Source organism: Elephantulus edwardii, unplaced genomic scaffold, assembly GCF_000299155.1.
Source record: "Elephantulus edwardii isolate Elephantulus edwardi_28Jun2011 unplaced genomic scaffold, EleEdw1.0 scaffold00130, whole genome shotgun sequence".
Taxonomy (NCBI): domain Eukaryota; kingdom Metazoa; phylum Chordata; class Mammalia; order Macroscelidea; family Macroscelididae; genus Elephantulus; species Elephantulus edwardii.
Window position 1 is genome coordinate 4,704,624 of NW_006399880.1, and position 11,433 is coordinate 4,716,056.

Sequence of the window (11,433 nt, forward strand, 5' to 3'; positions counted from 1 at the left end):
TGGCTTTGACAAGCACTGTGGCATTTGGACAAGAACAAACTGGGAGGAGGGTAGAGAGAATAGTGCAACAAGGAATGAATGGAAACCCAAAATCTCTGTAAATGTTTATGAAAATTAATAAAATATAGGAAAAAAAATGGCAGTGGGTATTCAATGGAATGTCAAGAGTTCTGAAATATTATCACCAATCTTCAAGCTCATCTATACTTGTTATTTTAAAAGTCCCTATATCTGCCTGATCTAGGCCACAGTCTGTAATTAACTTGTTATACATCAGAAAGCTAGACAATGACTAGGGATGAGAGAAGGAGAATTGATGTCTTTGAACTGTGCTGTTGGAGAAGAGTACTGAATATATCATGAACAGGTTCTCCTAGAGAGGGTGTTATCAGACTGCTCCTCGGAGGCGAGGATTCTGAAGCTTCATCTGACATACTTTGGACCTGTTGTAAGGCAGGATCAGTCCTTGGAGAGTGACATCATACTTGGGAGGGTGGAGGGACAGCGCAGGAGAGGAAGACCCTAGATAAGATGAATTGATTCCGTTACTGGGGTAATGGGGTAAGTGTGATGGAGACAGTAAGATTGGCACAGGATCCAGCATGGTTTAGGGTCATTGTACATAGGGTTGCTGAGTCACAGGCAATTTGACGGCACATAACAACAACAGTAATATCAGGTGGAGATGCATGGGGATAGTTTTTTTGGTGTTTTTATTTTTATTTTTTTTTTTTTTTTGGCATGGGGATAGTTTTAAACCACATGGGGAGGGAATGGATTGGTCCTGTTGCACTGAGTAGAATTTTACTCAAATTGACCCTCAAGGACAGAGTAGTACTGCCCCAGAGGGAATCTGGGGCTGTCATTTTTGCCAGAGCAGAATGCCAGGTTATTTCTATCACAGAGTGTCTGGTGGATCTGAACTGCACACCTTATAGTTAACAGCTGAGTTATGGATAACTAAAAAGTCCTGGTGACACAGACTATGCTGTGCTGCTAACTGAAAAGTTGGTGGTTTAAACCTACCTACTGGTTCCAAGTAAGGAAGACCTGACAACCTACTTAAGATTAAATACAAGAAGAGAAAACACCAAAGGGCAACTCTACAGTCTCGTGGGAGGAATCAAAACTAACTCCGCAGCAGCTACAACATTTAATTATCTGCTGGGTATATATTTGCATGTTTGTTAAGGAACTGTTGATCTGAAGCTGCTGAAGTCAATGGTTAGTTGCGTCCATTCAAGTCTTCAGTGAAATACAGTTTATTAGGGGTTTTCCCCCCTTTAGGTCCAGTCCTAAATATATTAGTTTCATGCTATAGAAAACATTAAAAGAGCAAGTCTGGATCATCATAAGGCATCTTAACATCAGGATTATCTGTAACTAACCTCCTTTTATAAGTCCGAGATGTAGCATTCATTCGTTTACAAATTCACTGAACAAGTATTTTATAGAACACCAGCTATAAGCAATACTTACAGAACAACAACAACAACAAAATAAAACATAAGTACTGTACTCTAGATGGTTAATACTTAAAGGAGGAGCTAGATGTTTATAGAAAGGTAACACGGGGTAGACTAAAATGGAAAAGGTAAAAAGCTATTATAAGAGGTTGTGATTTTTGAGAACAAACATTAAAAAAACCCTTCAGCATAATTAAATGTAACACATCATGAGAATCTGTCATCTTTGTTCTGACCACTGCCTCTAATAAGTAACATAATGGAGCATATGGTTAAGTCTGACAAAGGGACTGCAGATTTCCCAGGCGCTGGAGGATAGGTAAATTAGAACAGATGGATTTGGGTTACTAACTGGTGGTGCTGCCTCAGTTTCCCTGATGTGATTACATAACTTCAGAGACTGAAAAGAGCTTAAAGCAAAGCAAGCACAAGGTCTGCCAGCCATCCTGCCTGGAGAACACAAAGTGTCTCAGATTTCCCAAGGCTGTCTTATTTCTAAGCCTTACCCGGGACATCAGCCCTTGCAGATGGCACTGGAATGTATGGGACAAGGGTGACTCTAATGTTTACCTAGTAGAGACAAAAAAGTGAAAAGGAAAACAAATGGACAAAGTCCTAAAATCCTGTAAGTACTAAAATTCAACACAAATGATCTAAATTTATGCCACTATATAAAGTTTTATTATCTAAGTACCCAAAAGTATTATCTCCTTTCCTAAAAAAAAAAAAAAAAATCCTAAAAACAAAACACCCCATTAAAACAAAACCAAACCCCCCAAACAAAACAATCAAACTCACTAACAAAAACTCAAAAAACCCCAGAACTGAAATAATTCCCATTATAGGGACTAAGAGAAAGGAATTTTTAGTTGAAAATATATAAACATACACTATTTCCTTTTAGTAAGATTGTGGAAAGTCATCAGAGTATCAACTTAAAAATAATTTCCCTAAAGTTATTTTGATAAAAGCAATAGGAGTATTTGTCACATTGTTCAATGCCCACTGGCAAGACTTTTGATAAGACCAAACAGGTCATGTTAAATCAATAGAACAGCTTAGAAATAAAGCCAATATGACTAAATCAAAAACAGATCACATGAAGTATCTCATGTACAATACAAACCTAGTTTAATAAATAATAGAAACAAAGGTGACTGTTCTCCAGGAGAATACCCAGTTCTTGAGGGCCCACTTAGAGTCTTCTCTGGGACTCCACTGCCACTTCCACTCGGGCCAGTCTAATGATGCGGCCTTGGAGTTTGTAGCCATCCTGCCTTACCAATGCCACAGTGCCTGGCTGCACCCCAACACCGGCTGGCACATGACAGATGAGTTCATGCTCATGAGGGTCATAGTTGTCTCCAATGGGTGTCATCTTTTCCAGGCCATGCTTGGCAAATACACTTTTCAGCTTTGCTTCTAAAAGTGACAACCCTCGGAAGACCTTCTCCAGAGTGAGCTTCTGGTCCTCAGGCTCTGCTTCTTCAGAAATACATTCTGTAGTCTTCTCTAAAATATCTGCCACCTCCACCAAGTCCTTACAGAAACTCTGGATTCCTAATGAAAAACAACCAGATATTTTAGGATCATCTGGAATCACCACTAAAGCCCAATCCAACTGTCAATGTTTCCTTCCAAAAACTCAAACTCACTGTGACCCTCCATTGGGTCGGAGGCTGAAAACCACAATGGGAGACTTCTACTGGGTTAGAGGTGCAACTCTCTATGGACTCCACACCAGAGCTCTCTGATGTTTCCCTTAGTAGGCATGTGACCAAGAAACTGGGAAAATGGTTAGAACCCACGGAATGAAAATGATTAAGACTGTTATGCCTACTCCCTTTAAAAATGATTTTTATTCTTGTATTTTGTTGTTATTCTGGAGTAGCTCTGGAGCTCTGGTGGTGCAGGCAGAGGCTGCCTGTTATCCCAAAGGCTGCGCCTCTCCAGTGGTCTGAATACCCCAGCGGCTCTGTGGGAGAAAGACATGCCATCTCTCCCCGTGTGACTTACATCCTTGGAAACCCAGTGGGCGGTCAGTGATGAGTTGCTTCTGACTCAGTGGCAGCGAGTGATGCCCTATTGGTCCAGAATTACAAACATCTTGAAAATTCCTGTCTCAGTTATGCTAAGGCATGTATTCTCAAGGAGAAGTGTGGTAGTCAAAAAAATTCAGGTATTAGTATTTCATGAGAGGGGTCCAATTAGGAAAAAGCACCTGAAAAGGGCTGTTTTCAAGAAAAGGGGGATGGCACTAATACTAAGAGTGGTATATTTCTGAAGACTGATTCACAGATAAAGTTGTCTCCAACTGCCTGCTATGAAGCTATATACACTAGCTGGGAATGGATCCCCAAATTATCTAATCTTTGTGGAATAACAAACTGTTGTTATGCGCCATCGAGTCACCTGCAACTCATAGCGACCCTATGTACAACAGCTCTAAACTCTGCTCTGTCCTGTGCCAATCTCATTGCCTCCAACACACTCATCCCAATTACCCCAGTCACTGAATCAATCCACCTCATAGAGGGCCTTCCCCTCCTGCGCCGCCCTCCACCCTCCCAAGCATGATGTCCTTCTCCAAGGACCTGTCTCTCCTTACAACATGTCCAAAGTATGTCAGGTGAGGCCTTAGAATCCTTGCCTCCAAGGAGCAGCCTGATTTAACTCTCTCCAGGTTAAATCTGTTTGTTCTCTTAGAAACTTAAGCTTATTTTTTTTTTTAATGTTGTAACAGTTTGTGTTCTCTAAGAGAACACAAACTGTTAAAACACTTTAAAAACAAAACTAAGTTTCTAAGAAATCCCATTATTCCCAGTCTCTTCCAGAAATGACTCTAAGGAATGATATTACTGCAGACGTCTATGACACATTCTCATGAGGCAGTGGGGGAGCAGTGGTAGAATGCTTGCCTTCCACGTGGGAGAACTGGGTTTGTGTGGCCACTCCCTGTCAGGGGTAAGATTTATACTGCTATGACAGACACCCAGCCCAAGAAAGACAAGGAAGAAAGGCCTGGTAATTTACTTCAGTCAGTGGAAACCTTACAGATTTTAACAGTTCAATCTACAACAGATCATAGTAACAGCACAGCATCAGGCAGCATTTTATCCTGCTGTGCATAGGGTTGTCCTGAGTCAGAAGCTGACTAGATGGCTGCTAATAACACCACTTAACAGATACCTGAAGCCCTGAAATGGATGAAACTGCACCAAGTGAAGAGCAGATGGCAACCACAAAGTACAGGGTAAAAGTGACAGAAATCCTGTGCAAAAATAGCAGAAAAAATCCAGAGAACAAGTGGCATCATGTATAGGTTAAAGAATAATCGATTAGGAGTCTAAAATACCTGTCATCAACTAAAAGTTGTAAACTTTTATTACAAATTAAAAATGAGGTGTTTAAAAATCTCAACTTGACCAGATATGAAACAATTTAAAAACCTGTAGAGATGTATTTAGAAAAATCAAGCTTTTTAAAAAAACACTCTGTCATTGCCAAAAAGAGACCTCTTTAGGTAAAAATAATAAAAACCCCATGCTGCATAGATAATGCAGATAGTTCTAGTTTTCTGGTCAACGGGCAAAAAGCAAGAACTTAAGGTCTTCACCTCCAATCTTGTTCATTTCTTACTGCTGGAATTTCATATTCATTTCTTCTTGTTGGATGATTGAACTGGATGATGGTAGAGACGGTAAGCCGGCATTTACTCAGTCTCGGGAGTGGATGAATTCTCCGGTGGTGGATCGGCTGCTTTTGTCTCTTCGCCATCTTGTGGTTTTTCTGGGCATCTGTGTCAGTAACTGAAGTTGTGACTGTGCCGACGTTGAGGTGGCTGCTGACCGTGGGTCTCATCTTGATTTTTCTCATCTTCTTCATTGCCGTCCTCTCTAGGCTGTCTTTGGCGAGGAGGGCCCTTGTGAAATCATGGTCTAAAACCCCGATACATATTCTGTCTCACTCGTCTACCTCGTTCTCCTGCACCCTGGTTGTCAGCACCCTCCATCACTTCTCCCTGGGTTGCAGTACTTTGGTCGACGACCAGAGGGTCTTCGCAATATTAAGGTGGGAACTGTCGCCTGCGGTAGGGCAGGTGTTGTTGGGCCTGGCCTTTGGGAGCACTCTCGGATCCCTGGTTCTTCTCACTCTCACTATTCTGGTAATTCTGCTGGTAATTATGTGGAGGACCCCTCCAACGTGCATAACGTTTATAGTGGTTAATGATATGCTGCATATTTACTGCCTTGCACTGGAACACCACCAGGACCTGTGACATTTGCTGCTTCTGCACCCTCTTCTCCTTCAACAACATCAAACTCCACAGTCTCTCCTTCTCCTACACTGCAAAGGTACTTCCTGGGGTTATTCTTCTTTATGAAGTAGTCTGGTGTACAAATACATCTTCCTCGGTGGCATTCCTGTTGAGGAAACCATATACGTTCCTTACACTGAACCATTTTACTATTCCCAAAATTTTTGTTGCAATTAATTTTTTGTCTCCGACGGCCGCCGCTCCCTGCACTGCCGCCCACGGTGCCAGGCTTGGTGTTGGCAGTGCCAAGGGTGGGGGCGTGGCAGCGGGCGGCTGCTGGGTCTCCGCCTTGCTACTCATAGTTGCAGTGATGGTGACTGGGGCCAACTGCAGCAGCTGCGGCTTTTCCCTCCTGGGGTGTGATGGTAACTAGAGCTCTCAGGGGCCTGCTCTCCACTCCTGCTACCGATTAAACTTCAACGATTACTTTTATGAACACCTCTAGGTCAAAATGTGCTGTTGTGTAGGGAAAAATTGAGTGAAATATTGAAATGAACTAAAAAAATTATTTGAAGTCTTCAGTTAGGAAAAAAACCCCCATCAACTAGCAGCACAGTCCTCAGGGTTCTCTGAAAGTTGTAGAATAACGATATTAGTGCAAATAGCTCTTGTTCTTGATGACGGAAGTTGTTTGATGAAGAAACAGCTGGAAATAGACCAATTTTGTTCCTACTCAGCATCTTAGTGATTCACTCATTTGTTAATTGTTGTCGTTAAGTGCTGTTGAGTCATAGGCGACTCATAGCGACCCTATGAACGAAAGACCTGAACACTTGTATGAGTTTCATCCTTTCTCCAGGTTCATAGGGTTTCCAGAGACAAGCTATTTCAGAAGTGGATGCCACTCCTGCTTCCGAACTTGTTTAATTGGGGAATTAATGCTAAACAAAATTATTTGTATAAGCACTAGAATGATGACTGTAACAACTGTATATGCTTGGAAAAGGAGACATTAAGCTATCTTTGGTTTGGTAAAAAAAAAGGGAGTCAAACTTTAGTAAATGGTTCCTCATTTGACATCTCTCCTGAGAAACAGCACAGGAAGTATGTGGGGTAGTGGAAGAGTAAAGCAAGCATGTGTAAATGATGCAGATAGGTCCTAATATGCTCAGCGTGCACAACCACTACAAAGCATCCTTAAGTCAAAAGGCATTTGTATTGTGAACCAATTTCTCACTTACCAAACATCTTGGCATCTTCCACACACCTCTGGGTTTGCCTCCTTATGTTTTCAGAATCAGCCACAGCTCTCTGGTATCGCACCTGCACATTAAAAGTACGCTCAAAATGATAACAAATGTTAAGCAGTGGCAAAGACAGTTTTGCTCATTTTACAAATTTCATCTCTGTGATGGGCTTTTATTAAAAACCCTAGGATTTGTAGGCATCTTGGGTCGGCAACTCCAAATCCCCAGTCAAAGCAGTAACCTACGATTTAGCAGCTGATGGGCAGCCATGCGCTCATCTGTGCAGCATCAGGGAGCTCATTATCTCAGGAAACAGCTTTACTCTTCACACTCAGCCAAGGCTGCCACCCTCCAACTTTCTGTCACGGAGCTGAACGCCAGAACAACCGACAGTACATTTTTTAAAATGTTATCAGCTGTTTGAAAGCTTTCCTCTCCACCTCTTCTAAAGCCTCTTTAGTCTTTTTCTTTAATGTTTACAATTGCTGGTTCTTTCAATTACAATTCCTCCTACCATTATGAATGCTTATGAGGATATAAGCAAAGCCAACTTTCCACTTTTCTGTTATTTTCTGCTATCAGCTACACATGTAGCACATCCTTGTCTGACTCCAGCCAATTCTCACAATTTAAGAGGACCCTGTGCTGATGATTGCCAAGTTGGCCAAAGACTTCCACGATACCAGCTGCAAGTAGGGATACCCTGGACTCGCCTTGTTTCAAACTTGCTGGTTACAAAAGATAGAGCTTCCCCACTACTTCTTTAGGATGCCAGCCTCAAGCTTGTTTCTCCCCAAAAATCCTTCACTTCTGAACTGCTAGCTATAAATTCAAGACCTTCCCCAGCACCTAGGCCATGAGCTCTAAGGTCAGAGGCTCCCAGCCCTCTAGTCCCAACCTGATGGCTTTCATTACTCCTAAAGTTTCAGTAATTCATGACTTCATGACAACAAATCATAGAACACATGGAAAAGTACTACACCTAAAATTTCAGTTGACGTAATCATTATGAGATGAGGTTCTCTGTCAAGGTCACTATGAGGGGATCTTCATGCAGTCCCTCTGACCTGGCTGCCAGCCCACCATTTGAGCTACTTCTCTGGAACACCCTGTTAGTTCTGGAATGTCTATCAAAGACATTACATTCACTAGAAAGATTCCAAAGTACACATCGGGAATTGAGGCAAAGACCAAATTCTTTGGGTAAGGTTAAGTTCTATACACCAAAGTGATCTTGCTTTGGAATTATTCTAGTTTGTCACTCTCAAAGTATGTGTGTCTCTCTGGACTAGGCATAGCATCTTAGAAGTGGCCTGATCATCTGCGTACACTGGACCATCATCTTTCGCATTCAACAAATACTATTGACTACTTGTCAGGAGCTATACCTCCCTAATGCTGTCAAACTGTGAGACATGTGAGAGTCATGACCCAAGAAGGAAGTGAAAGGAGAAATGATTATATTTAGTCAGTAATGCTTCTGACTTCTAAACTATGACAGATTATTCTGTCTAGTATACCTATTCAACAGCAAGCAGTACCTAACAAATGAGTAATTTTGGGTCAAGTGGGAAAAAAGGTAAAGGTATGATTGTTATGTGCCATCGAGGCACCTGCTACTCAGTGACCCTATGTACATTAGCTCTGAAAGCTGCCGTATCCTATGCCAATCTCATCATCTCAAGCAGACCTAAACCCAGTTTGCTAGTTACTGAATCAATCCATCTCATCCTGGGTCTTCCTCTCTTGCGCTGTTCCTCCACTCTTCCAAGCAAGATGTCCTTCTCCAAGAACTGGTCCCTCCTAGCCACGTGCCCAAAGTATGTGAGATGGAGCCTCAAAATCCTTGCCTCCAGGGATCCAACTGGTTTCAACCTCTCCAGGACAGGCCTGTTTGTTCTCCAGGCAATCTATGATATGTTCAACACTCTTCTCCAGCACTACAGGTCAAAGGCATCGATCCTTCTTCTAGGCTCAGGCTCAAGAAAGGTGTGTGTCAGTGATATAACCTACCTCCATATCTTTTCAATCTATATGTAGATCAGATCATTGAGGAAGCTGAAATTTATGATGAGGAATGTGGAATCAGGATTGGAGGAAGATTCATCAACAACCTGCTTTTGCAGATGACACACTTTGCTTTCTGAAACTGAAGCGGATATGAGGGATTTGCTGCAGAAAGTCAAGGACTGTAGTCTTCAATATTGAAGCTCAACATCAAGAAAACTGTTCCAAAAGGTTCCCAAGGCTTGTACTTTTATAGGAAGAGGCTTACCAGGGTCTTGCTCCCAAGGAGCTGCTGGAAGGTTTGAACCAAGGCTCTTTCAGAAAGCAGCCGAGGTACTTAACCACTGTGCCACCAAGGTTTCCGTATAAAATCTACTCACGGTTAAGTCCTGGACTTCTTTCTCCAGTTTAACAGCTTTTAGCCTTAAGGCTCGTTCAGCTAGAGAGGGCCCAAGCTCATCAGGGGGTTCCTCTGAGCTGCAATCCTCACCAGTGGTCCTCTGGGTGGCGGTGCTGAAAGGATGCAGCCATCCCCTAAAGTGGGAGGGGGCACAGGATGTACAAAATGAGACTATGCTGTAGTAATCCAAAGGTAAGATAAAGTTTATAGACCAGAACATTGTCCAGATTGACTCTCTAGACAAAGTGCTTTCAATCTCTTGAACAAGCAGTAACAACACAAAATGCTACCCTGTGTCATACAGTTTGTCAGGTCAGGATTTTACCTGAATTATTTCTTTTTACCTTACAATAACACATGATTAACACTACATCATTGTCATTTCACAGATCTGAACACTGACGCTCCGACAGTCTAAATGATGTTCTCATATAGTTAGCATTCTGCTAGTTTCCTGCTGAACCAGGCAGGCAACAGAAATAGCCAGAAGTGGGTACATAAAAGTCAGCAATGAGGATGCCAAATTCCAATGCTCAGGATGGAAATTGAAAACCTAAAGCCAATACTGTTCCGGTTCAATCCTTTATTTTGCAGAGAAGTAAAACGAAGTTCAAGGAAAAGACATTATCAAACTGGAATTGGGCCTAGAATTTTGTCTTTTAAATGCCTATTTGGAAGCAGGAATGGCATCCACTTACAAAAAAACCTTGCCTTCGAAAACTCTATGATCTTGGAGAAAAGATGAAAATTTTGCTTTCAAGACTTTTGTTCATAGGCTCGCTATGGGTCTACGACAGCACTTACCAACAACAACAACAAATGCCTTATAGGCTCATGCTGTGTAAGTGTAGATTATAAATGCGTGTGTAAAATAGATTTTTTATTTCAACTGATTTGTAACTGGCTTTGGAGCTAAAGTGGGGTAAATTTTCCTAGAAAGAACAAATTACCTTTATTCTCACAAACAAAATGTTTAAAAATCAGCAACATAATAAAAACTCCAAAGAAGGGCCAAATACAGAATTCAACTTCACACCTAGGTGCTAGGTGAGGAGGTAAATTCTGAAAGAGGAAAAATTAACGAATAGTAAAGAATTATGCAAATTTCACACATTTTCCTGGTGGCTTAATTTACATTTCCGAGATCCAAGCTTGCCATCCCATTCAGCCACTTCTGTTCTTTTTAGAACTTCTCTAACTTCGTTTACTAGTAATTGAAACCCTTGATTCTGCAACCTTGACTAGCTTCCATCCTGGGTCTTATCAATCTTCTAGTATTTGAGTTTGGAAAAAGTACACATCTATGCTAGGCTTACTGTCTCTATTAAATGGGGGATAATAAAAAGAACTACCTAGCTCCTGGCATCAGCGCAGTAAAGCAAGGAACAAAAAGATAAAGCTGCAGCTGCGGTGACAAGGCATCACTGGAATGCAACTGAATTTAATCTGGAAGCAGGTGGAAACGCCCTTTGAAAAAATGATGAGCAACACCCTCCTTTTTCTGACAAATCAAGTGATGCCCAGGTTGAGGGAAAGCGAATAATCTAAGATTACACATGATGGCAGGGCAAAAGTACCCAAATTTACCCCCAGACACTGCACGTGGGAGAAAGGGTTTGGGGATAAGTATATTTTCAATTCAGTCCTAAGATTTGAATGAAGATACTTCTCATTTCCGAGAACATGGCCTCGGATTTTGCCATCTTCAGCCCAGAAAGGATGCTCTTCGGTGAGCCTCAGTTTCCCCCTCCGCAAAATGGGGACACGAGCGCCGGGTCGCAGGCGCTAAAAAGCTAAGTGGTTTTCCCTGCCCGCGCTGAATTAACCATCGCCGTCTGTCTGTCTCACAACCGGCCGTCAGCGGACTCCCCGTGTATCGGCTTCACATTCCCGAGCCTCGGCAGACCCATTTACCTGCTGCAGGTCGCGGCACCGGAGGCCTGAAGGCGCTGCGCCCGCCGCGGGACCGCCCACAAGGACCGCGCGGCCATGTTGCCGACCTTGGCTTACAGAGGCGGCGCAAGCGCAGAAGCTACAAATGACCAGCTACGCTAG

General features: G+C 42.4%; 1 protein-coding gene and 1 pseudogene across 1 annotated transcript; both read right to left on the reverse strand.

Annotated features, from left to right (window-relative positions):
• Positions 1–2,661: 2,661 nt before the first annotated feature.
• GRPEL2 (GrpE-like 2, mitochondrial (E. coli)) lies at positions 2,662–11,378 on the reverse strand. The gene is made up of 4 exons (XM_006893713.1): positions 11,293–11,378; positions 9,359–9,512; positions 6,966–7,047; positions 2,662–3,026 (listed from the first exon to the last, which is right to left on the reverse strand). Exons 1-4 carry the CDS (start codon positions 11,367–11,369, stop codon positions 2,662–2,664), a joined length of 678 nt encoding a protein of 225 aa, XP_006893775.1. The 5' UTR covers positions 11,370–11,378.
• On the reverse strand, positions 5,179–6,145 carry LOC102845468 (annotated as a pseudogene).
• Positions 11,379–11,433: the final 55 nt, after the last annotated feature.